Consider the following 26609-nt stretch of genomic DNA (forward strand, 5'->3'; position numbering starts at 1 on the left):
CAGTGCAGCCTTTTTATCCATAGTGGTGAGCTAACCCACCCGTACCTTGTTGCATTGTCAAATGTGCACCAAAAGTGTATAATAAAAGAGGGGGAGCTCATCAAAAACAATCAAAGCAGATTTCTACTGCATATTTTACCATATTCAGAAAATTGTGCAGCAGAAACATGGCCTAAGACTTCATATATGACATTTCATCTGTTCAGACAGATGAGGAATCAAAGCCTTTCACTACCAAACTCAGGTGCGATATAACATGCCCCACTTGTCTTTTCACTCAGCAACTGCTAGCAATAAAAATAAGAAACCCAAATAGACATTAAAGGTGATCTCCAACAATGTAATAAGATAGCCATAACACGCAATTCAAATGTCAGCCCATCCTAGTCAGGAGTTAGGATGGTCTGCAGTCTGAGGAAACGCAGCTCCTGAGATCCGAGTCTCAACTGACAGAAGGGCTGAATCATAAGCACACGTTCTTCCATGAGCAGCTCCTCTGTCACCGAGATCCAGGTCTCAGGAGCAGGATTTCTTCAGATGGCAACCTGTTTTACACTTTACTAGAGAATGGGCTGTCGTTTAAATTACGTGATGGGCCATTTTAGCACATTGTTGGTGAGCTCTTTTTAGATGGCCCGACAGTCCCACTGAAACAAACAGGTTTGGCCGATGCAGGGTTCCCCAACATGTTGTATCGCACCCGAGTTTGGTAGTGAAAGGCTTTGAGATTCCTCATCTGTCTGAACAGATGAAATGTCATATATGAAGTCTTAGGCTAGTTTCACACTAGCGTTTGTGAGCGCAGCGACGGCCTGCGCACGGCCCCCTGCTGCAGTTTGGTTGCGTCGGCGCACCGTCAAAAAGGCGCATGCGCCGCCAAACGCATACTGCGCACGGCCTGTGCCCCCTGTGATAAAGATAGGGGACGCAGGGCGCATGCAGCGTCATGCGCCGGTGGGCGGAGCTACCGGTGGGGGTGCGGCAGGGGGCGGGGCTTAGCGGCGGCCGTGCGCAGGCCGTCGCTGCGCTCAAACACTAGTGTGAAACTAGCCTTAGGCCATGTTTCTGCTGCGTACTTTTCTGAATATGGTAAAATATGCAGTAGCAAAGTATGCAGCAGAAACATGGCCTAAGACTTCATATATGACATTTCATCTGTTCAGACAGATGAGGAAATAGACAGAGCAGGTGAGGAACGGCCTTTTGTCAGGAAAAATGCTGTGTAAGGCTACTTTCACACTTGCGTTTTTTTGCGCTGCGCTTTTGCACATACATGCGCATGCGGTTTTCTCCCTATATTTAACATGGGTGCGCATTGTCATGCGTTTGTACGCGCATGCGTTTTTTTTTGTAGTGTGCGCCCGGGTGCACAAAATGCAACCTGTTGCATTTTTTGTGCGTCCGACCTGTCTCAAATAACGCATGCGCACGGAATTCACCCAAAAACACATTAAAGTCTATGGGAGCGCTGACGTGCGCATGGTTATGCGCACGTCAGCATTTAAAAACGCATGTTTTGTAAAAACCATGCGCAAAAAAGAAAACACATTAAAAACGCATGATGCGGTGTTTATGCGCGTTTGCACTGCGCACACAGCGCAAAAAAACGCTAGTGTGAACGTAGCCTAAGAGGCACTTTTTTATACGTTTTTTTTTTTTACATGTGTTTTTGGTGCAGATTTTTCCCTATTAGTATGAGTGAAAACTGCTGGAAAATTGTTGAAAGAATTGACATCCTGCAGTTATACATTTGCAAGTCAAAAGTAATCAATGTGTGTATGAGACTTCAAGATTGTTCACTTTTGCTGGCATCAGTAAATCCTTCAGGTTTGGTGAGAAATCTGTGCAGGAAGAAAAAAAAATCTGCAACATGTGCACAGGCCCTAAAGCCTTAAATCTCAACTAGACTGGGACTACACTACGACTTTGGCCGTGACACAGGTTTCTACATCTCAGCACAATACATGTAAATGGCGGACGCAATGTGACCCCTGGAGTACAACTATAACGTCGAAAAATTTAACCGGGTCCGATTTCTGTGAATTGTCGCAGTACCCTCGGGATCGCAATGCTTCCTCATTCATTTCTATTGGCAGCGTGACCTGTTTTGCGGCTAATGTTGCAGCACATGCCATCACAGATCTTGGAATAGACACAATGACAGTCTGCTATCCTCACTGCAGAATCATGGCAGGACCGAGTGTGATTAATAGCTCTAATTTTCTCACAGAGCCAGTTCTTCGACACCGTGGCGATCTGTTCGTCTTTGTTATTCCCTGCTTATGACTGGTCAGCCTCAGAGGAAGAAGTACATGCCCACATTGAAATTCCTCTGGTCATGCCCACTTGCTTGGACCTTAATAAATAAAAGTCCAAGCAAGTGGGCATTACTAGAGAGATTTACACAGGACAGTGAGCGCAGGTGAAGCAGAGTGAGGTCACCCAGCTGTCACATCTGTGTAAGGGAACGTGTTTCTGCAGACATTTTACAGCGTCTTGTGCGCACTTTCAGAGCTGTGGAAACTCCTCACATACGATGCGCGCAGTGGGAACAGAACTACGCATGCACAGCTGCTGGGATGAACAGATAAAGATGGCAGACAGAATATGTCAGTGGGCCCGTTCTAGGCAATAAAGGGTTGTTATACTTGGAACACAGGAGGATTTTCAATAGTTGTAAATGACTAAAATACATGGATTTTTGTGAGTACTCACCGTAAAATCCTTTTCTCCGAGACGCTCATTGGGGGACACAGAGACTGTGGGGTGTGTGCTTCTGCCGTCTGGAGGCTGACACTAAGTATACAAAAAAAGAGTTAGCTCCTCCTCCGCCGCATACACCCTCGCCCCCAGACCGGGCGTAACTCAGTTTAGTGCATAAGCAGTAGGAGAACGCGCCTTAAACTCAGGCAAGAAATTATACGTCTGGAAAAGGGACCACCCTGATCCTTACATAAGGATTTGTATAATTCAAAATAAATAGATGCCAACTGGCTAATAGGGTGGGTGCTGTGTCCCCCAATGAGCGTCTCGGAGAAAAGGATTTTACGGTGAGTACTCACAAAAATCCATGTTTCTCCTTCGTCTCATTGGGGGACACAGAGACTGTGGGACGTTCTAAAGCAGTCCCTGGGCGGAATCTTAGCTCACCCAATCCATGCTACTTTGCGCCCCTGATTAGAGGTGCGCAACTGCTGCCTGAAGAATCTTTCTTCCAGGCTTGCATCCGAGGATGCCTGGGTATGTACGTTATAATGTTTGACAAACGTATGCAAACTGGACCAGGTAGCTGCTTTGCACACCTGTTCCGCTGAAGCTTGGTGTCGCAGTGCCCATGAGGCACCCACTGCTCGAGCCGAGTGTGCCTTGATCCCTGCCGGAACCGGCGTGCCACTGATTTCATAAGATTCCTGAATCGTCAGGCGAACCCATCTGGCCAAAGTCGCTTTGGACGCAGCAAGCCCCTTCCGTCTCCCTTCTGGGATCACGAATAGAGAGTCTGTCCGGCGGAAAGATGCTGTCCTTGTCACATACCTCTTAAGAGCTCTTACCAGATCCAGTGTGTGCAAAGCCTTTTCTACCTTGTGCACCGGTGCCGGGCAAAACGAAGGTAAGACAATGTCTTCGTTGATATGGAATGCAGAGACAACCTTCGGCAAGAAGGGGGGAGCTGGCCTTAAAACTACCTTATCCTTATAAAAAGTCAAGAACGGCGGTTTACAAGATAAAGCCGCCAATTCCGAAACCCGCCTAATAGACGTAATAGCTACCAGAAAAACGACTTTTCTGGACAGGTAAGGTAAGGAGACTTCTTGCAAGGGTTCGAAGGGGGGCTCCTGAAGGGCTCTGAGCACCAAGTTCAGGTCCCATGATTCCGTCGGCGCCTTATAGGGGGGTACTAAATGTGCGACCCCCTGCATAAACGTCTTAACCTGCCAGACCGAAGCGACCTTTCGTTGAAAAAGGACCGACAGGGCCGAGATTTGCGTCCTGAGCGAACTCGGAGCCAGCCCTGCGTCCAGCCCTGCCTGCAAAAAAGCCAGTACGTTGGGGGTTGAAAAAACCAGAGGAGCCACTCCGCGATCCCTACACCAACGGAAAAAAACTTCCCAAGTCCGATGATATACCTTCGCCGAGGAAGGTTTTCGGGCACTCACCATCGTGGCCACCACATTGCGCCTGAATCCTGCCTGTGTTAACAGCCAAGATTCAATGGCCACGCCGTCAAACACAGGGCCCCTAAGTTCGGATGGTAGATCGGCCCCTGGGACAGCAAGTCCGGTCGATCTGGTAGACGCCAGGGTACGTCCACCACTAGCTGAACCAGATCTGCATACCAGGCCCTCCGAGGCCAGTCTGGCACTAGCAGAATTGCTGGAACCTTCTCTCTCCTTAACTTTCTGATGACCCTTGGAAGCAGAGGTAGCGGGGGGAACAAGTATGGGAGACGAAACTGGCTCCATGGAAGCACCAGAGCGTCTGCTGCGATCGCCTGCGGGTCGAGGGATCGAGCGACGAACCTTTGCACTTTGGCGTTCTCTCTGGATGCCATAAGGTCCACGTCTGGTGTCCCCCACCATTGGCAGATCTGTTGAAAAACCTCGGGGTGCAGGGACCATTCCCCTGCCGCGACCCCCTGTCGGCTGAGAAAATCTGCCGCCCAGTTTTCGACTCCCGGAATGTGCACCGCTGAAATTACCACGTGGTTCTTTTCGGCCCAACGCAGTACCAGTCCAACCTCGCGCATGGCTGTTTGGCTGCGCGTGCCCCCCTGATGGTTGACATATGCTACTGCTGTAGCATTGTCCGACTGAATGCGCACCGGCCGGTGTCTCAGGAAACACTGAAAATGTTGCAGGGCCAATCGTATTGCCCGTATCTCCAGAATGTTGATCGGGAGAATTATCTCCTGAATGGACCACCGCCCCTGGGCTGTGTGACTCTGGAAAACTGCTCCCCAACCTTGCAGGCTTGCATCGGTCGTCACCACCAACCACTGTTCCGGGGGAAAGGGTTTCCCCTGGACAAGAGACGAGTCGCGAGTCCACCACCGGAGTGATTGTCGGACCAGCGGAGACAAATTGCACCGATGACTGAGGGATAGCAACCTTCTGTCCCATGCTGACAAGAGCGCATGCTGAAGCGGACGGAGATGGAACTGGGCAAACGGGATTGCCTCCATCGCCGCCACCATTCTGCCCAACACACTCATGCCGTACCGGATGGATCTGGAGCCTGGCTGTAGAAGGTTCCGTACCCCCTGTTTGATCTTTCGCGCTTTGTCCTGAGGGAGGATCACCAGCCCCCGGGAGGTGTTGAAAACCATGCCTAGGAATACAATTCTCTGGGCTGGAACCAAGGACGATTTGTTCCGATTGATCAACCAGCCTAGACGCGCCAGGGTATCCAGCGAGATACTGACATTCTCCTGGCACGCCTGAAAGGACGGCCCCTTTACCAAAAGGTCATCCAGGTAAGGTAGTACCGTTATGCCTCGAGCATGCAGGATGGCCATAACCACCGCCATTATCTTCGTAAAGACTCTGGGAGCAGTGGCCAGACCGAAGGGCAGAGCAACAAATTGAAAATGTCGCCCTCCGATCGCAAAACGCAGTAACCTCTGGTGTGGAGGAAAAATCGGAATGTGCAGATATGCATCCTGCACATCGATCGAGGCCAGGAACTCCCCTGGATCCATGGCTGCAATGACCGAACGGAGGGATTCCATCCGGAACCGCCTGACTCTGATGAATTTGTTTAGGATTTTTAGATCTAATACTGGCCTTACTGTCCCGTCCTTTTTGGGGACCGAAAACAGGTTGGAGTAAAAACCTTGTGTCTCTTCGCTTTTCGGTACTGGGACAATGACCCCGTTGCGCTGTAGCGTCATTATGGCCTGTAACAAACTCTCCGCCTGCGACTCTGTTCCGGAAAGCCGGGAACGGAAGAATCGCCGTGGCGGGAGCCCGAGAAACTCTATCTTGTACCCGGACGATATCAATTCTGCCACCCAAGCGTCGCGTGCCACTGCGACCCAAACGTGGCTGAACTTTAGTAGGCGTCCGCCCACTCTGTCGTCCGAAGGTACTAAGCGCCTCGAGTCATTTTGCTGGAGGCTTTTGGGATCTGGCCCCCCTTGTTCTGGGCAAACGGCCTCGGCCTCTACCCAGCGGATTGGCTCTGTAAGAGATTTGCCTTTCCCTAATCTGACCATCATTTGCGGAGGTGGATGCTCTGGCCGAAGACCCCCTCCAGGGGTTACAAAAAGGCCGAAAACGCCTCTGTGTCTGCCTGAATGCTGGCCAAGTCCTCTGCTGCGGGAGGAAACTACTCCTCCCCCCTGTGGCTTCTGAGATAAGCTTATCAAGCTCCTCACCGAACAACCGATTGTCCTGAAACGGCAATGAGGTCAAGGACTTTTTGGAGATAGAATCCGCCTTCCACAATCTCAGCCATAATGCTCGCCTAATGGCGATCGCATTTGCTGCTGCCACCGCAGAACACTCGGCCGCGTCCAGAGAGGCGCTGACGAGAAAATCACTTGCCCCTAAGATCTGATTTGTCACCTCCAAGACCTCCGCAGGCAGGTCTCTGTCTTGGAGGGCATTCTGCAGAGCGTCCGCCCACGAAACCATGGCCTTAGCCACCCAAGTAGCCGCAAAGGAGGGGGCAAGGGCCGACCCCGCTGCCTCATACACCGAGCGGGCAAGCCCCTCTATAAGGCGATCAGTTGGGTCCTTGATAGAAGAACCGCTGGGTATCGACAATAGCGATCTTGACGCTAAACGAGATACCGGTGGGTCCACTACTGGCGACTCCACCCATCCCTTATGGAGTTCAGGAGGAAACGGATACTTAGCTTGCAGCGCTTTTTGCATTGCAAAACGCTTATCCGGGTGTTCCCTATGCTTCTGAACTAGCTCCTCGAACTCCGGATGCGTGGCAAACCTTCTATGCGGTCGCCTGGTCTTTTTGAAGGAGACCTTGTGACCTGAGGCCGTGGACACATCGTCCTCGATCTCTAAAGTCTGGTTGACTGCCTCAATGAGGCTGGCCACCGAGTCTTGGTATCCCAGGCTTTCTGGATTCCAGGCCTCCTCCTCCTCCTCGCCCTCATCCTGCTCGCTTCCTGAGCTCGGCGACGGGGAATGAGATACCCTAATACCCGCCACCGAAGCCCCAGAGGGTCCGGCCGACGGGGAACGAGCTCTTTTGCTATGAGCTTGTCTGGTGCTGGAGCGGCCTCTAACGGTCGGAGGGTCCTGAGACGTGGACGAGCTGTCTTCCGCTGGCAGACCACCATCCTTGTCCCTACCTGGGCCTTGGAGAGACTCAATTGCCTTTGTAAGGGATATCATAGAGTTTGATAAAGACACCGCCCATTCTGGAGGGTCCTGACCTCTGGGCTCTGCAACAATGGGGGGCTCCTGGGCTCGCTCCGACTCGCAGGCTTCACAAAATTTACCCGGCTGTGCTTTAGGCAGCCTGACCCCACAGGAAACACAAACAGCGTATAGGAAAGAGTGAGCTTTCCCTTTGCCAGACATATTGCAAGGTAGGGTAGGAGGAGGAGGATAACCCCTTCCTTGACTACTAGTGCGGCACTCGCAACGGGGATGCACTTACCCACCGGTAATGGCCCAACTTTGCGTCTCTTCCGTGCAGCGTTACCCGCCGGGGCACTCGCACTCCAGGAGATAGGGGGCGGCTTCCGGCCCCACTTCGGCGAGGAAATGCAAGGAGGGGGGCGGGAGGTCCCCGGTAACTGTGCGCGCCCGCCGCTCTCCGCCCCCGGAAGTTAGTGGGCGGGGCTTCCGGCTATCCCCGGAAGTCGGCGGGCGCGCGGACTCCGGACCTCCCCATACAGCGGGGACCGTGGCCGCCCGCGGGTCTCTGGCCGCCCTCCACGTGCGGCGTTGGAGGGAGGGGGCGGGAGCTCCCCGGTCACTGTGCGCGCCCGCCGCTCTCCGCCCCCGGAAGTTAGTGGGCGGGGCTTCCGGCCATCCCCGGAAGTCGGCGGGCGGGCGCGCGGACTCCGGACCTCCCCATACAGCGGGGACCGTGGCCGCCCGCGGGGCTCTGGCCGCACTCCACGTGCGGCGTTGGAGGGAGGGGGCGGGAGCTCCCCGGTCACTGTGCGCGCCCGCCGCTCTCCGCCCCCGGAAGCCGGCGGGCGGGCGCGCGCTCACGGATCTCCTGCTTACCCACCGGGGGCAGCGCCGGGTGAGAGACGGACTACCTGGTCCCGGCCTGATCAACCAAAGGTGAGCCGGGCCGCCGAGGGGGCTCCACGGAGGTGCTTCTCAACCCCATCCCTGGGCAGGGAGGGGGAGGCTACTGTACCGCTCTCCGCTTCAATCCCTGGCTTACCTGCGCCTCCAACTCCACCCCTGGACTCACTACCTAGGGGTGGTAGGGGCATTTCCACGTTGCAGGAGAGAACAACGTGGAGGATCGCTCACACGTGCTCGCCCGTTGGGGACGATGGGGAAACCGCAATCCTCTTATCAGGATGCGTTGCCGCCTCTTTCAAAATAAAAAAGAAAAATAGTTGTCTGGGGAAAAGTCCCAGATGTGTCCCTCGGTGCGGGAGAGAAACACGTGGAGGGTTACTCACACGTGGTCGCCCGTTGATGATTTGGGGAGATCGGATCCTCTCTATAGGATCCGTCGCCCCTGTCTTATCTTCATAGAGGAAAAAAAAAAAAAAAAAACCTAGTCTGGAGCTCCAGACTGCGTGTGCCTCCATCAGACACTAAGCAAAAAACTGAGTTACGCCCGGTCTGGGGGCGAGGGTGTATGCGGCGGAGGAGGAGCTAACTCTTTTTTTGTATACTTAGTGTCAGCCTCCAGACGGCAGAAGCACACACCCCACAGTCTCTGTGTCCCCCAATGAGACGAAGGAGAAATTTACATAGAATCGTAGAGTTGGAAGGGACCTCCTGGGCCATCTGGTCCAACCCCCTGCTCAAAGCAGGATTCGCTAAATCATCCCAGTCAGATGTCTGTCCAGCCTCTGTTTGAAGACTTCCATTGAAGGAGAACTCACCACTTCTCGTGGCAGCCTGTTCCACTCATTGATCACTCTGTCAAAAAGTTTTTTCTAATATCTAATCTGTGTCTCCTCCCATTCAGTTTCATCACATTGCTTCTAGTCTTTCCTTGTGCAAATGAGAATAAAGTTGATCCTTCTACAATGTGACAGCCCTTTAGATATTTGTAGACAGCTATTAAGTCTCCTCTCAGTCTTCTCTTTTGCAAACTAAACATTCCCAAATCCTGCAACCTTTCCTCATAAGACAGGGTTTGCAGACCGGTCACCATTCTGGTCGCTCTTTTCTGAACTTGCTCCAGTTTATTGATGTCTTTTTTAAAATGTGGTGCCCAAAACTGGACACAATATTCCAGATGAGGTCTGACCAAATGTTTTCTGCCTAATTAAATGCATCTTTTATTGTGGCATAAGCCCTTTAAGGCCAGCATAAAGTACCTGTGTCTTAAACCTTTTCCAATGTGTTTTAATGGCGGAGGCTAAGCGGTGTAACTGAATACCTGCTCTTCCATCCGTAGTCACTTTATGACCAAGAACCGTACGTATAGGGTGAAGATTTCTTAAACAAGGTACGTAGATTCGCTACCATAGAAAACCAACCTTCAATAAGGGATACCGTAGTTGCTTTATGCATTTAGTACAGTGGTTATACACCTTAATGATATTTTGCTGCAACTGACACGTGACATCAAAAGGAGGAATTACACACAGGCTAAAATATCTTTTACGCAAGTGATGTTCAGCTTTTGCGACAGTGGCTGCTGAGGCCGGTGTGTAATCGGCACAGCTGTAATCTGTGACACCAACCTTACAGAGACGGCACCACACGATCATTGTGTCATGTAGTGCTGATTGCCTGTGTGCCGCAGTTACCGCTGCATTGTCTTGGGTCTCCGCTATAAGATTTTACTCCAAAACCAGTTTTAAAAAATATTTTTATAAGACATTTTAGTGCATATAAATACAAGCTTGTACCTGGACACTGATAATCAGGCATTTCTGTATGGAGGAGACACGTACTGCAGACCCAGAAGTGCAAAGATCTCTTCCTCAGAGGCTGCAGGGATGGAGCAGTTCTGCAAGGAAAAATACAAAAGTGAGTAAAGAATCGCGCTGTGTGTATTAAAGCTACTGATTAAAGTGGTGTTCCAATTACTGGAAATAAAAGCTATTCTGCGCATAATGAAAACTTACACAATTTCTATGTACATTCCTTATGTTCAAGACCTACGCTTGTTATCTAATACAAACATTCATTGATTAGTGCTAGTTAGGGGCAGGTTGGGAAGAGGTATACATGGCTCCAGGCCAAGTGCTGTGTGGCTGCCTGCTCCAATCCTGCAATGTATTAGCATCCTTAATGTGTGTGTATATAGCTATCTGGATTTGTATACTGCTCAAAAAATTAAAAAGGGAACACTAAAATAACACATCCTAGTATTACTGAATGAAATATGAAATACTCCAGTTGATCGCGGGTCACCGGTAGGTTGGCATGTCTCCTGGAGACCTCTATGGCCGTCACTGCCAGCTTGCTGTGGGCGCCGTGCAGTGGTTGGCTCATAGCAAGTGAGTAATTCTGCTACATACATGTGGTCTGGTCATCGCCTGTACAGTGCCTACAAGTAGTATTCAACCCCCTGCAGATTTAGCAGGTTTACACATTCGGGATTAACTTGGCATTGTGACATTTGGACTGTAGATCAGCCTGGAAGTGTGAAATGCACTGCAGCAAAAAAGAATGTTATTTCTTTGTTTAATTTTTTTTTTAAATTGTGAAAAGTTTATTCAGAGGGTCATTTATTATTCAACCCCTCAAACCACCAGAATTCTGTTTGGTTCCTCTAAAGTATTAAGAAGTATTTCAGGCACAAAGAACAATGAGCTTCACATGTTTGGATTAATTATCTCTTTTTCCAGCCTTTTCTGACTATTTAAGACCCTCCCCAAACTTGTGAACAGCACTCATACATGGTCAACATGGGAAAGACAAAGGAGCATTCCAAGGCCATCAGAGACAAGATCGTGGAGGGTCACAAGGCTGGCAAGGGGTACAAAACCCTTTCCAAGGAGTTGGGCCTACCTGTCTCCACTGTTGGGAGCATCATCCGGAAGTGGAAGGCTTATGGAACTACTGTTAGCCTTCCACGGCCTGGACAGCCTTTGAAAGTTTCCTCCCGTGCCGAGGCCAGGCTTGTCCGAAGAGTCAAGGCTAACCCAAGGACAACAAGGAAGGAGCTCCGGGAAGATCTCATGGCAGTGGGGACATTGGTTTCAGTCAATACCATAAGTAACGTACTCCACCGCAATGGTCTCCGTTCCAGACGAGCCCGTAAGGTACCTTTACTTTCAAAGCGTCATGTCAAGGCTCGTCTACAGTTTGCTCATGATCACTTGGAGGACTCTGAGACAGACTGGTTCAAGGTTCTCTGGTCTGATGAGACCAAGATCGAGATCTTTGGTGCCAACCACACACGTGACGTTTGGAGACTGGATGGCACTGCATACGACCCCAAGAATACCATCCCTACAGTCAAGCATGGTGGTGGCAGAATCATGCTGTGGGGCTGTTTCTCAGCCAAGGGGCCTGGCCATCTGGTCCGCATCCATGGGAAGATGGATAGCACGGCCTACCTGGAGATTCTGGCCAAGAACCTCCGCTCCTCCATCAAGGATCTTAAGATGGGTCGTCATTTCATCTTTCAACAAGACAACGACCCAAAGCACACAGCCAAGAAAACCAAGGCCTGGTTCAAGAGGCAAAAAATCAAGGTGTTGGAGTGGCCTAGTCAGTCTTCTGAACTTAACCCAATTGAAAACTTGTGGAAGGAGCTCAAGATTAAAGTCCACATGAGACACCCAAAGAACCTAGATAACTTGGAGAAGATCTGCATGGAGGAGTGGGCCAAGATAACTCCAGAGACCTGTGCCGGCCTGATCAGGTCTTATAAAAGACGATTATTAGCTGTAATTGCAAACAAGGGTTATTCCACAAAATATTAAACCTAGGGGTTGAATAATAATTGACCCACTCTTGTATGTTTAAAATTTATTAAAATTTAACTGAGCAACATAACTTTTTGGTTTGTAAGATTTAGGCATCTGTTAATAAATCCTGCTCTTGTGTGAAGTTTGAAGGCTCTAACTTATTTGCATCTTATCAAACCTGCTAAATCTGCAGGGGGTTGAATACTACTTGTAGGCACTGTATGTAGCAGAGCCAATCGGGTTATGGCAGCTTCCATGGACACCATTGAAGCATGCCAAAAAACAAAAAAAAAAAATCAAACATGCATATATTTGGTATCGCCGCATTCAGAATTGCCCGAATAAAAAAAAAAAAAAAAAAAAAAAAGATTACCGTAATCTGATCACTAAACGGTGTAGCGAGAAAGTCAAAACGCCAGAATTACATTTTTTGGTCGCCGCGACATTGCATTAAGATGCAATAAAAGGGCGACCAAAAGATCGCATCTGAACCAAAATGTTATTAAAAACGTCAGCTCGGCGCGCACAAAATAAGAGCTCAGCCAACCCAAGATCATGAAAAATGGAGACGCTACGGGTATCTGCAAATGGCGCTTTTTTTTTTTTTGTTTGTTTTTTTAAACGTTGGATTTTTTTCTTTCACCATTTAAATAAAAAAAAGAACCTAGACATGTTTGGGGTCTATGAACGCGTAATGACCTGGAGAATTATAATGGCAGGTCAGATTTAGCATTTGGTGAACATGGTAAAAAAAAACAAAAAAAAAAACAGCTGTGGAATTGCACTTTTTTTGCAATTTCACCACACTTGGAATTTTTTCCCCACCTTTGAGTACACGATATGGTAAACCCAATGGTGTTGTTGAAAAGTACAACTTGTCCTGCAAAAAAACAAACCCTAACATGGCCATATTGATGGAAAAATAAAGTTATGGCTCTGGGAAGAAGGGGAGCGAAAAACAAAATGGGTTGCGGTGCGAAGGGGTTAAATAGCATGATGGCGGGTGCAAGGGCTCACAAACTCCGATCAGTTTACACCCGTGACGAGCTTAACATGGCATGCCCACATTGCTGCCATATGTTGGTTCTTCCTTAAGCTGGGGCTTCTAGAAAAGACTTCTATTTCACCATGTACTGCAGTATATTACTATAGTTGGCCACATGATCATAGTTTTTAAATAAAATAACAATTAGAAAGAAAGAATGGAATTCCCTAAGGCAGATGTGAAAACAGCCTGAGAGTGCATTTGCACTGCCCCATGATCTTAGGTGCGGTCTCTTCCCAATAATCGGCCAGTGTAAACAGGCTGCCAATCACCCGACGGACAAGCAAAATGCTTAATTCATCGGGTTGAAATATTTTTCAGTTTGCTTCAAAATCATCATTGTTTGCAGCACTTCGTTCAGTGCAAGCCATGCTGTCAAGAACAATGGCAATGTGCACAGAACAATTACCGGTCCTTACAGAATGCTCTGTACACGTGGGAAATGCGATCAGTCTGTCTAAACAGAGTATTTATTCAATGGCCGCTGAGTACCTTGTATATAGCCGATCGGCAGTTGTTTAGTGCTGCAAGTCGTGCATCAAATCCCATTTTTAGAAACATACACGCGGCTCCACCGCACCTCAGAAGAGCATAGTGTACATCTGCACTGGGATACTGGATGGGTGTTATGTTCTGCAGTCTGGTAGTTTCTTACCTTCTGTGTATCATAAAGTCCATGACTGTTTAAAGACAGATTTTTCTCATGCCAAGAAAAGCGACGTAGTTCTCTTTCAAAATGCTGCAAGAGAATTTATGTACGAATTTACATCGTGGACTAGTACACACAACCACAGAGTAAGTGACAGTCTCTGTATATGTGCCAATGTAAAATTTAAAAGGTTAGAAGTAAAAAAAAAATCATCAGCTTACATACAAGTCAGCGTATCTAAGGTGTAATGCCAGATTTAGTCCCTAAACATCAGTAACACTATTTGCTTTGCTTATTTATATTCTGTTAAACAGGACTTTTCACGTTGAACTGGACACACGATGTAATAGTGGCTGCAGAGTGGAATAAACTTTTTTATTTTGCCCCTTTGTTGTGATACTTGCAATCAAACTATTGGCACCTAATAACTTTTGTTATATCCAAGAAGGCGTTAACTTATCAGAGTTTTCACTAAGAGCGTGTACTTCTTCCCCTGTATGACATTGACCAATCACAAGCAGGTAGCAACACACGGGAGAGATGAACACGCCCCAGCCGTAGAACAGGCTACTCCTGTAGGTGATGTATGATCCTGATCTCACTGCACAACAATTAGCACACATAAGTGCGATTGCATCTGGACAGTGCTCTGAGATCTATTATAATTATAAATCATATCCTTAGGAGTATTCTCAGTGATTACCTGTCTACAACACTCGCAGCATCGGGTGTGAATATAACTTATTACAAATACTTCCTAATGAATGAAACCAGTTACCACGTGGCAGCAGATTAATTAGAGGCCTCTACATGTAGTGATACATAACGCAAATCTCCCAGACAGGTAATCTTCCCACCAGTACTCTTTACAATGCCAGATTCCACTATAGGCTATAGAGTGTCACTTACCTTAGATCCTGTCCAGCCCAGGAGGGCAAAGGGATATTCATCATATGGAGCAACTACTAAATCCACCCTGACAGCCCTCCATGTACGAGCTCCAGAGGAGGATAGATCGCTGTGTGCCGCATCGTAAACTTCAGCTTCACATTCAGACCTCACTCGACCACAGTTTGGAAGGGAAAATATGGCATAACAGGTTTCATGGCCATCCATGTGTGTGCTACGCCTTGGAGGGTGCATGTGAGAGCGCACCTTTGTATGGTGGTACAACAACAAGCCCTGTAATGAGATACAGCAGAAAGATCAAACGTAAAATAAGAGGCAGCTCTGTGATGAACCAGCACCTAGATTGACGTCACTATCACGTCTCCCCACTTTCCCTCGTAGGGACAAGTAAGGTCAGCTTTGTACAGGTTTAGGGCTCTTTCACACGTCAGTGTTGCCGGTACGTGTAGTGACCATTTTCATACATACCAGAGACACTAACACGTAGACCCATTCAAGTGAATGGGTCGGTGCACACGCCAGTGTGTTTCCACAGATCGTTTTAACAGCAGCACGGGCTGCAAAATGTCCTGCACACGAGAAGACTGATGACACACGGATGACATCCGTGTGACATGTACTGGCACCTGGGATTCAGCGGTACCGTTCGCGCTGTTCCCGAGGCCGGGTGCTAAAACAAAAAACTCACCATTGTCCCCTGCTCACGCAGCGATCAGGTGACAATGTTGAGAGTTGTATTCAACTGATAACAGAGAGATCAGGCAGCAGGTGATGGGAGTATTCATAAGCCGCCGTCTGCACTATAAATAAATAAAATAACGTGGGGTTCCCCTGTATTTTTGATAACCAACCAGGCAAAACTGACAGTTGTGTGATGCAAGCCTCAGTTCCAGCAAGGTTGGTTATCAAGAATAGAGGAGACCCAACACCGTATTTTTTAATTATATAAATAATTAAAAAAAAAAAGTGGGGTCCCCCCATTTTTTGACAACCAACCAAGCTAAAGCAGACAGCTGAGGACTGGTAAGGGGCAATTGGCCCTTCACACCCTAAAAATAGCAGCCTGCAGCCGCCCCAGAAGATCTATTAGATGCGTCAATTCTAGCTCTTTGCCTGGGCAATATCTACGGCCTCTTAGGCTATGTGCAATTGTGCACACAGTGCGGATTCTGCTGCGGATCCGCAGCATTTTCTGGCCCTGCGGGTCCGCAGCAGTTTCTGCTGCGTTGTACAGTACCATTGATTTCAATGGTAATACCAAAAATGCTGTGCACATGCTGCAGATTTTTCTGCGTGGATTTGCTGCGGGTTACAATCTGCAGCATGTCAATTCTTTGTGCGGATTCCGCTGCGGTTTCATACATTCTCTATTGTGAGGTGTGAAACCGTGGGGGCTAAACTGCAGGCTAATCCGCAGGTAAACTGCAGGTATTTTGACCTGCGGATTTTTCAAAAATCCGCAGCACTTCCAACTATGTGTGCACATAGCCTTACCAGCCTGAGATTACAGGCCCACAGCTGTCTGTTTTAGCTTGGCTGATTGTCAAAAAATGGAGGGGACCCCACGCTGTTTTTTCGAAAGTTATTTATTTAAATAATTAAAAAATATGGCATGAGGAACCCTCTACTCTTGATAACCAGAATGCTAACACTGACAGCTGCGGGTTGCAGCCCGTACCTGTAAGTTTTGCCTGGTTGGTTATCAAAACTACAGGGTAACCCCACATCATTTTTTTTAAATTATTTATTTATAGTGTAGGCGGTGGCTGATGAATACTCCCATCAGCAGCTACCTGCACTCGCTGTTGTCCGTTGAATACAACAACTTTCAACATTGTCCCCTGCTAGCACTGATTGTTGCGCGAGCAGCAGACAATGATGTGAGCTGTCTTCAGCACTTGGAGCCAGGGAACATCACGATTCCTGATTCCTAGGCGCCGGTACATATGATACTGATGCAGCACACGGTTGCAACACCTATATGGATATCTATGGAACTTTTTTTTTCCTAGTAGCGGAAATATCAGGACGTGTGAAAAAGCCCTTACACAGATGTCTTCTGTCCACACTGGCTCAGGGAGGCACCTGGAGTGAGAGGATGTGGTCCACGCAGTCATTGACGTGGCACCGCACTCAACCCTGACAGGCTGAGAGGCCCCTTTCACTAGCAGCAGTGAAGCAGCCCAGTTAGACGGGATTATATCCGGCCAGAAACCAGCCCCGGTAGCATGGAAAGTTAAGCCAAGAAATGGACGCGAGGACTTGTGGATCAATATAAATGAGCAGCCCAAGGTTAAATTACATATTTAAATCGTCCTAAGGGCACACTAGACAATACACTATATACACGATGGTTATACAGTTGTGGCCAAAAGTATTGACACACCTGCAATTTTGTCAGATAATACTCAGTTTCTTCCTGAAAATGATTGCAAACACAAATTCTTTGGTATTATCTTCATTTAATTTGTCTTAAATGAAAAAAAACACAAAAGAGAATGAAGCAAAAAGCAAAACATTGATCATTTCACACAAAACTCCAAAAATGGGCCAGACAAAAGTATTGGCACCCTCAGCCTAATACTTGGTTGCACAACCTTCAGCCAAAATAACTGCGACCAACCGCTTCTGGTAACCATCAATGAGATTCTTACAATGCTCTGCTGGAATTTTAGACCATTCTTCTTTGGCAAACTGCTCCCAGGTCTCTGATATTAGAAGGGTGCCTTCTCCAAACTGCCATTTTTAAATCTCTCCACAGGTGTTCTATGGGATTCAGGTCTGGACTCATTGCTGGCCACCTTAGAAGTCTCAAGTGCTTTCTCTCAAACCATTTTCTAGTGCTTTTTGAAGTGTGTTTTGCGTCATTGTCCTGCTGGAAGACCCATGACCTCTGAGGGAGACCCAGCTTTCTCACACTGGGCCCTACATTATGCTGCATAATTTGTTGGTAGATTTCAGACTCCATAATGCCATGCACATGGTCAAGCAGTCCAGTGCCGGAGGCAGCAAAGCAACCCCAAAACATCAGGGAACCTCCGCCATGTTTGACTGTAGGGACCGTGTTTTTTTTCTTTGAATGCCTCTTTTTTTCTCCTGTAAACTCTATGTTGATGCCTTTGCCCAAAAAGCTCTACTTTTGTCTCATCTGACCAGAGAACTTTCTTCCAAAACGTTTTAGCAAACTCCAGCCTGGTTTTTTTATGTTTCGGGGTAAGAAGTGGGGTCTTCCTGGGTCTCCTACCATACAGTCCCTTTTCATTCAGACGCCAACGGATAGTACGGGTTGACACTGTTGTACCCTCAGACTGCAGGGCAGCTTGAACTTGTTTGGATGTTAGTCGAGGTTCTTTATCCAACATCCGCACAATCTTGCGTTGAAATCTCTTGTCAATTTTTCTTTTACGTCCACATCTAGGGAGGTTAGCCACAGTGCCATGGGCTTTAAACTTCTTGATGACACTGCGCACGGTAGACACAGGAACATTCAGGTCTTTGGAGATGGACTTGTAGCCTTGAGATTGCTCATGCTTCCTCACAATTTGGTTTCTCAAGTCCTCAGACAGTTCTTTGGTCTTCTTTCTTTTCTCCGTGCTCAATGTGGTACACACAAGGACACAGGACAGAGGTTGAGTCAACTTTAATCCATGTCAACTGGCTGCAAGTGTGATTTAGTTATTGCCAACACCTGTTAGGTGCCACAGGTAAGTTACAGGTGCTGTTAATTACACAAATTAGAGAAGCATCACATGATTTTTCGAACAGTGCCAAAACTTTTGTCCACCCTCTTTTTTATGTTTGGTGTGGAATTATATCCAATTTGGCTTTAGGACAATTCTTTTTGTGTTTTTTCATTTAAGACAAATTAAATGAAGATAATAGCAAAGAATTTGTGTTTGCAATCATTTTCAGGAAGAAACTGAGTATTATCTGACAGAATTGCAGGGGTGTCAATACTTTTGGCCACAACTGTACATATACAAATGGTCATTTATGCAAATACAATAGTGGTAGGACAAAATATATAAGCAGATGGATCATGTCAATTACCGGGTTGACGTTTTACCATGTGTGGGCTGGATCGCAGGGGCAGCCTGCTGGCTCCAAGGTCCTTCACAGCACATTACTTGACAAGGCCACCTCTTTCTAAGTGAACCGCAAGCAAAACATAGATAGCGACCACATAGCCTTACATTAGCCTTTGGGTCACTCACCTCATGCCCCCTGGGCAGAACCTAAATCCCCTCCCCTTGCCTCTAGCAGCTAAAAACTCCAAAACTTAAGATGAGTCATAATTCCTTAATGGACAGTCCTAGGGAGGCAGTTGTGGTGCCTCCAGATCCAGCCGGGCCCCTTCTTCACATTGAGACTAAACACATCTTTGCTACCTGGTTTCTACTAGCCATCCTACGTATCTCCCCATCCTGTGGTGGTAGAAAGGACCAAGACCCTGGAAGCCATTTGGTCCAGTCCAGAGATCTCGAAAATGTAACCGATGAGTGACCAGGATATACGATAAGTCCACATTCCTCTTATGAAATCATAGCTAACGCAACAAAGCAGTTAGACCACATGGTATCTATTTTGCAAGCAAGCCTTTTGTTCTGAGCTTGGCTGGCTCAAGGTGTGAGATGGTCACTCACAGACTTTTGAAGCTTGACCCTCCTGCTGTGCTAGGTGTCCTGTTACAGCTGTCCATGTGAACGGGGTTTTATAATCCCCTGCCAAATATGATACAAAGATTGGCATGAAATTAAATCTCCAATATTCTTAACATCCTCTTTCATACGAACACAATCGCCACTTAGGGTTTTTATGTCGTGAGGAAAAATCCTCTAACAAAATGGCCCCTATTAGGAAAATTAAAAAAAATATTGGCCTTTTCAAAAACCTTTCCAGTGATGCTTCATGCATCACAGCCACTTTGTATTAGGGCTGAGATGACTTTATAACACACTATGAAGTCGTGAGCAATAAATATGAATTAATCTTAGCGCCGGTTTTTATTTCACATGATTAATACATGCATCCCATCGCGCCCTCCAGATATAGATCCATGCTGTTCTGCATGAATTGCCAACTGGTTAGTACAAGATCCTGCGCCAAATATGCATGCAAAACCTGGTGAGGCCTCTGACAAATGTGAACAAAGCCTTTTATTCCAAGCTACTTGTAGTTTTACAGTACACAATGGCTTCCTGACAACTACTTTGTATGAGCAGGTCTGTACACACTCCTTGGATAATCTCCCGGTGGATTTAAAGCGGTTGTGTGCTTAAAGGCCCCTTTACATTTAGCGATGCACCAGCGATCCCGACAACGATACGACCCGGTCAGGATCGCTGGTGCATCGCTAAATGGTCGCTAATGAGCTGCCACACAGGCAGATCTCACCAGCGATGCTCGGCGGTCGTTACTCACCTGTCAGACGTGGCAATGATGACGTCTTCTGCCTGCATCCATGGCTCGCTCGTCGGTGCCAACAGGAAGCTGATGACGAGAAATGGACCAGGACGTTCTCGCGCAATCAGCGATATCCAGCGGGGGGGCTGGTCAGAGGTGTCACATGTAGCGATATTGTTGCATGCGTCACAAAATCGGTGACGCGCTAGCGATATCGCTATGTGTAAAAGGCCCTTTAGAGAATACCTTTGAAAATCCCCACCTGTAAGCTAAAGAGGTGGAGTAAGGCATGGCATGGCTTTAACACCTTGTATCAGTCTATGCCCACTGAATTCGACAGGAGGCTCTATATTGCTTCATGGCGCCTTCAGTGTCACTCTAGACTCTTGCTTTGAAGGACTGACAGGTTTTTAGCATTGCATGTATTTTTTTTTTTTTTTTTTTTAAAAGGCACTATTTTCTTTACATTTTATGTTCTTTATTAAAAAACAAAATGAGTAATCTTTCAATTTTCACCCTGGCCACTGGAGCTATTTTGGACTCGTACATCCTGTCGTTCTCGAGCAGTTTCACCTTAATATCAGAGGTAGGGTTACAAAGACTGACAACACCTCTGTACGCAGCTGTTAACACAGGATCTAGGAATCACAAAAGGTGATGTCACAGATGACCCTTTTGCCCCTGAATTCAGAAGAATTTTGGCAAACCCTCATTAGATGCTTCAATGCAAACTATAGCGTCAACGTGTGTTCATTGCAGCAAATGTACGTGCGCATTTCCTGAAAAACTCCCAGGATGTTTGAGTCTAAAAAGACCCAGCGTCCAGTGTACAAATTCCAAAATTTCTCATTTTTAAAATACAGGAATACTATATATTTGCACTGTATTAGCCACAAGATAAAAAAAAAAAAAAAAAATATTAAAATCTGAGAGTCCTCAGCAGTTAATATCTTTTAATGGCTAACTGAAAAAGTGGTAATAAAAAGCAGGTTTGGAGACTCCTCGGGTCTCTTCATCAGGCATAGTATTAAAAAATGTGAATAGTCATATTTAACCCCTTCACCCCAAGCCTGTTTTCCCCTTCCCGACCAGGTTCATTTTTTCAAGCCTAACCAGTGCCCTTTTATTCAACATATCCCAATGATTCAGAGATTTATTTCTTTTGCGACACATTGTGCCTCGTGTTAATGGTACACTTAGGTCGATATGACTTGTGCTTATTAATGAAGATGTCAAAAATTTGAACAAAAATTTAGAAAAATGTAAGCAATTTTCACACTTTGAATTTTTCATGCCCTTAAACCAGATAGTAATAAACACTAAATAGTTAATAAATAATATTTCCAACATGTCTAATTTACATCTGCAGTTTTTCAACAAATTTTTTTTTGTTGCTAGGAAGCTACAGGGGTTAAAACATGACCAGCAATTTATCATGTTGCCAACAAAATTTACAAAACTATTTTTTTTTTTTTTTAGGGACCACATCACATTTGAAGTTACTTTGAGGAGCCTATATGACAGAAAATACCAAAAATTGACACTCCTCAAAACCAGATTCAAGATGTTTATTAACCCTTTAGGGGCTTCACTAGAGATAAAGCAATGCAAAAGGAAAATTCGACTTTTTCCAAAAATAAATATTGCTTTAGCCCCAAATTTTACATTTTCATAGAGGTAACAAGAGAAAAATGGGTGTGCGCCAATCGTTAGAATAGGGGATCTTTATCCCAGTTACAAACTTGAACAGGTCGGCAGAGTATGGGTATGCCAAAGGTAGTGAAAGTGGTTAATAGGTGAAGAGACCTGATTATTAATAAAGATTGTGATACAGGAAAAATAAACTTGGCAAAAAAAAAAAATACATGAAACATAAAAACCGGATTTGAACAACAGACCATTTTCTGATGATGGCTTCCTTTTTAAGCTATTCATGTATTATATGGATGCAACAAATTATCACAAACAGCACTACATCTTCAAATTACAGGCCGCTGGAGGACAAATGAGTACCAAGCGAGTCCAGCTGTCTGCAGTGGCTTTAGAAGCTGGACCTGGTACAGAGGATCTCCGGTACGCCTCATCGCATTTTGTTCATGCTACTGTGAGCAACCTGCATGGCCTAAACGTGCTACCATGTGCCTACAGCGTCTCCAGACTTGTCTCCTATTGAGCTTGTCTGGCAATTGGTCATCAACTGCAAAGGGAGCTGCTAGCAGAGGATCTTGATGATTTGCCCAAGTGCATTCAGTGCGGCAGAACCTTCCTCAGACAACCATTAATAACACATTTTGAAAACTTTGTTTCCATTTTCCCATAATTTGCATATCATTAACATATCTATCCTTCCCGGGATTTCCATACTCCCACAAAGGTTGAGAGATCGATACACACATACGGATCACTACACAATCCTTTTATTACTTGCCTACCTGGTTATCCATCCAGTCTACAGCTTTTTCCAGCAGTCCGCTGAGCGATTCTTCGTCAGTATGCGTTATGAGGAAATCCACATCGTGTCCTTGCTGCTTCCCCCTGTTAGGTGCCAGGACAAACAAAAAGGAATAATCTGGGCACAGCCGAGTGGACACGCCAGCACAGTGTCATTACTATTATAATCATTATTGCAATACAAATCTGCTTTTCTGCTGGTTGACTCTTGACTTTACACACAATAGTCAATCTATATGCAGGGCTGCAGTGTAAAGCATAGTGGAAAGAAAGTATTTCAGGCCATTTCTGATACCCATTACACACTGTGGCTAAGATGCCATCACAAGAAGTTCTAAATAGCAAAGACTAACAAAAAAACAAAAAAACACAAGCAATCATTGCCCATGCTTGGAAAAAGTTTCGACAAAACCTTTACCCTTTGTATGGCAAATTCTCCTTTACCTGCGAAATCCACCAGTCATTGTAATTTTAAGGTCTGGAACAAATCTGTGCAGAGCATCTTTTATTAAGCACTCCACGCGTTCAGCCTCCTCACGGGTCACCGGCTGCTTTAGGTCTGTGTAATGTTCTATCCCTGTGTGAACAGTAACAACAGTTAATATATGTAGGGGTCCTTCTTCTACAAACACTCAGCACAAAGCTCCTACCTGCTCTCTGGTCTGCAGTCAGTTTAATGGTAAGTTTCTCCAAGTCACTTAGTTTCCGCACACCGTCCTTGTACCAACGATCTGCTGTGCGCACCCCAACACCAAAAACACTTGTTAGGAGCTATACCGTAAAAAGAGCATACAAGTTATATAATATGCAAAGCTGAAGAGAGTAAAAAGGACAAAAAAAAAATAAACATCAAATCTACCTACAAATGCACATAAAGGGTTATCTGGTGAAAATTAGTGATCACTTATCCTCTGTATAGGTGCTAACTTATTGATCAGTGAGGGTCCGACTGCTGGGACCCGCACCCATCAGAAGAATGGAGGATCTTTATCCCAGTTACAAAATGGAACGGCAGGTCGGATACCGAAACACTGCTCCAGTCTCTCTAGGCAGCTGTTTTTCGGGGAAAAAAAAACAAAACAATTGCAGCGTTTGCCAGCCTCATATGGAATGGATGAAACAGAGGTCCACATGGGCACTGCTAAACCATTCTAACAGATAGAAGTAACCCATTCTGCAGATTGGTGCAGGTCCCAGTGGTCAGACCCCCCCCCCCCGCCGATCAGCAAGTTATCATTTATCCTCTGGATAGCTGATAACTTGATTTCTGTGGACAGCCATTTTCAAGCGACCCTTCAGAGATATTCACCCGCTGTCAGTGTGGAGAGATGCCACTGCACACTGGGCGCCGCAGTTGAAAAGACAGCCATATGATGGGTGCTATTAAATGTCAGATGAGGTGGGGAAGTCTGCCTGGAGGGACACTAAAGCTGGCAACACACATAAGAAAAATGTTTGATTGGCAGACATTGATCTCTCTCAACCCCCTCAATACACTGAGTTCTTGGAGGAGAAAGCTGCTGCCAGACAACTCTGAAGCCGCCTATGGCAGCGGTTTTCTACCTCTTTAGAATCAAAGGATCGTACGTCGAAACTCCAACTTGTCAATCCTGCTTTCCCGACATCTGTCAGAAAGTGTCCAAAGATCTCCATACACATCAGATGGTTGGCCGATCCTGCCAAAATCAGTGAGATTGGCCAACTTTTATCCAATGTGTAAGGGGATCTTAAGATACTCCACCGTATGTAAAAAAAAAAAAATTAAAATCTTGCGGATCTCAATCTCCCCCAAGTCTATAAAGGGAAAGCAACAATAGAACGGCAATGGTCTGCAGAAGTGCACCGGTCAACACTTCAGGACACAAAACAGCAAGGGACTTCATTAGGCAAAAATGATATTAAGGTGTAAACCTGCCAGACATGTCTACAATCTTCTAGCTGCCGTACAGTACTGGCCTGGACACTTGTCACCAGCTACACAATGTCAGCGGTATAGCATGATGTGGGGAGAGCCTTCCAGAGGTGCTTGGAAATACACGTAGAGCAGGTAAAGTATTGAACGTGTTACCAGTTTTCTAATTACCGAATTTTTCGGATTCTAAAACAAACTTTTTTTCCCCTCAAATTTTGGGGAACAAGTGGTGCTTGTTACAATTCAAATTGTAGCTGCGATAGAGCTTACCGGCTGCAGTGGAGCCCAGGCTGGTATATGAAAAGGTGTTCGGCGGTGCGGGAGCTCCGACTACATTTTGTGAAAGCCCGGTGCCCCACACTTTCCATACTCTATGTATGAGGTGGACTCTGGGAAAATGGCCCCCAGAGGCGGCGCATGAGCAAATTGAGATCTCGGCTCCCAAGATCTCAAATACGCATGAACCACCTCCTGAAGCCATTTTCCCAGGGTCCCCCTTATTAGAAAGTATGGACAGTGTGGGGCTCCAGGCTGTCCCAAAATGTAGTCGGAGCCCCTGCACCGCCAAACACCTCGTCGTACCAGCCTTGGGCCTGCAGTCATTGCCCAACTCCTGCCACCACCAAACACCCCATCCTACCAGTTTGGAGCCCACAGCATCTCCAGCCCCCCGCTAGCGACCCTGCCACCTCTGCTGCTCTTCCCCCAGGTAAGCTACCGCAAAAGCATATTATAACACGCACCATTACGTTAAAAAAAACAAAAACTTTTTTTTTCTTATTTTCCTCCCAAAATTTGGGGTGCATCGTATAAACTGGTGTCTTATAATCGCAAATTACGGTAAATATATTTTGAAAGGTGCCATTGACATGAAATTCTCACCAGATGTCGGTAACAACTCATCCAATCAACACAGGCAAAGAAATCAAACCATAGAGGTCCAAAAAATTAAGTTACATGTAATAATGAGAAATGACACAGGGAAAAAGTATTGAACACATGAAGAAAAATCAGTGCAAAGCGCCATGGAACGTCATGACACCAGCTGACCTCTATCAGAAATTGAGAAGCAATTCTGCCACTTAGTAAAAAAATATATCAGCTGGTACCACTGTCGATCTGTAAAAAGGTGTCTCATTACCAAGGAGCCACACAAGGAACATTTAATGATGGGTAAAACCAGTCATCTGTCTCAAGACCTTCACAACCTTATTGTTGCAAAACATACTGATGGCACTGATTACAGAAAAAATTCTAAACTACGGAAGGTTCCAGTGAGTACTCTTGGGGCCATAATCTGGAAGTGGACAGATCATAATTTCACCATAAATCGGCCACGACTAGGTTTTCCCCACAAGATTTCAGACAGAGGAGTCAAAATTATCAGAAGAGTTGTCCAAGAGCTAAGGACAACCCATGGAGAGATACAGAAAGACCTGAGCACCTGGGCTCAACAGGTACAATTGTTTCAGAGAAAACTTTAAGTAATGCACTCAACCTCCATGGCCTGTATGCACGCTCGCCACGCAGGACTCCATTGCTGAACAAAAAGCATGTTCAAGCGCATTTCCAGTTTGCTCAACAACATCTAGAGAAGCCTGGGAAATACTGGGAGAATATAGTCTGGTCAGATGAGACCAAAATTGAACTCTTTGGTTTGCTATAATAAACGCCATGTTTGGAGGTTAAAAGGACTGCATATCACCCTAAAAACACCATACCAACAGTGAATTATGGAGGTGGAAACATGATGGTGTGAGGCTGTTATTTAGCATACGGCACTTGCAAGATTCATATAATTGAAGGAAGGATAAATGGATAAATGTGCAGACCTTCTTGATAAAAATCTGCGGCCATCTACCAGGATGATGATGAAACGAAGGTGGACATTTCAGCAAGACAATGATCCCAAACAGACAAGGAAACTCTGAATTGGTGTTCGAGAAAGAAAATAAAGCTGCTAGAATTGGCTCTGCCGATAACCTGACCTGAATCCAATAGAAAATGTATCGTAGGAACTTAAGCTCAGAGTTCATAGAAGGAGCCCACGGGACCTTGAAGACGTGAAGATTGTGTGGAAAAATGAGTGAAAATCACACCTGAGCAATGCATGCGACTAGTTTCTCCATACAAGAGGAGTCTTGAAGATGTCATCATTAATAAAGCCTTCTGTACGATTAGTATTAATTCAATTTTAGTA

General features: G+C 46.4%; 1 protein-coding gene across 3 annotated transcripts in view; it reads right to left on the minus strand.

Annotated features, from left to right (window-relative positions):
- The window catches only part of LOC141070543 (DNA-directed DNA/RNA polymerase mu-like), a 44041-nt gene that overhangs the window by 16259 nt on the left and 1173 nt on the right, over positions 1-26609 (minus strand). For all 3 annotated transcript variants that reach the window (XM_073559557.1, XM_073559556.1, XM_073559558.1), the window contains exons 2-7: positions 23148-23268; positions 22942-23074; positions 22479-22581; positions 14644-14916; positions 13741-13824; positions 10028-10128 (exon numbers count right to left, since the gene is read on the minus strand). In XM_073559557.1, the coding sequence (XP_073415658.1) occupies positions 10042-10128; positions 13741-13824; positions 14644-14916; positions 22479-22581; positions 22942-23074; positions 23148-23268 (801 nt within the window). In that variant the 3' untranslated portion in view covers positions 10028-10041. The remainder of the gene's footprint in view (positions 1-10027; positions 10129-13740; positions 13825-14643; positions 14917-22478; positions 22582-22941; positions 23075-23147; positions 23269-26609) is intronic.

Source organism: Dendrobates tinctorius, unplaced genomic scaffold (genome assembly GCF_039654945.1).
Source record: "Dendrobates tinctorius isolate UK_male_01 unplaced genomic scaffold, ASM3965494v1 ptg000272l, whole genome shotgun sequence".
NCBI lineage: Eukaryota > Metazoa > Chordata > Amphibia > Anura > Dendrobatidae > Dendrobates > Dendrobates tinctorius.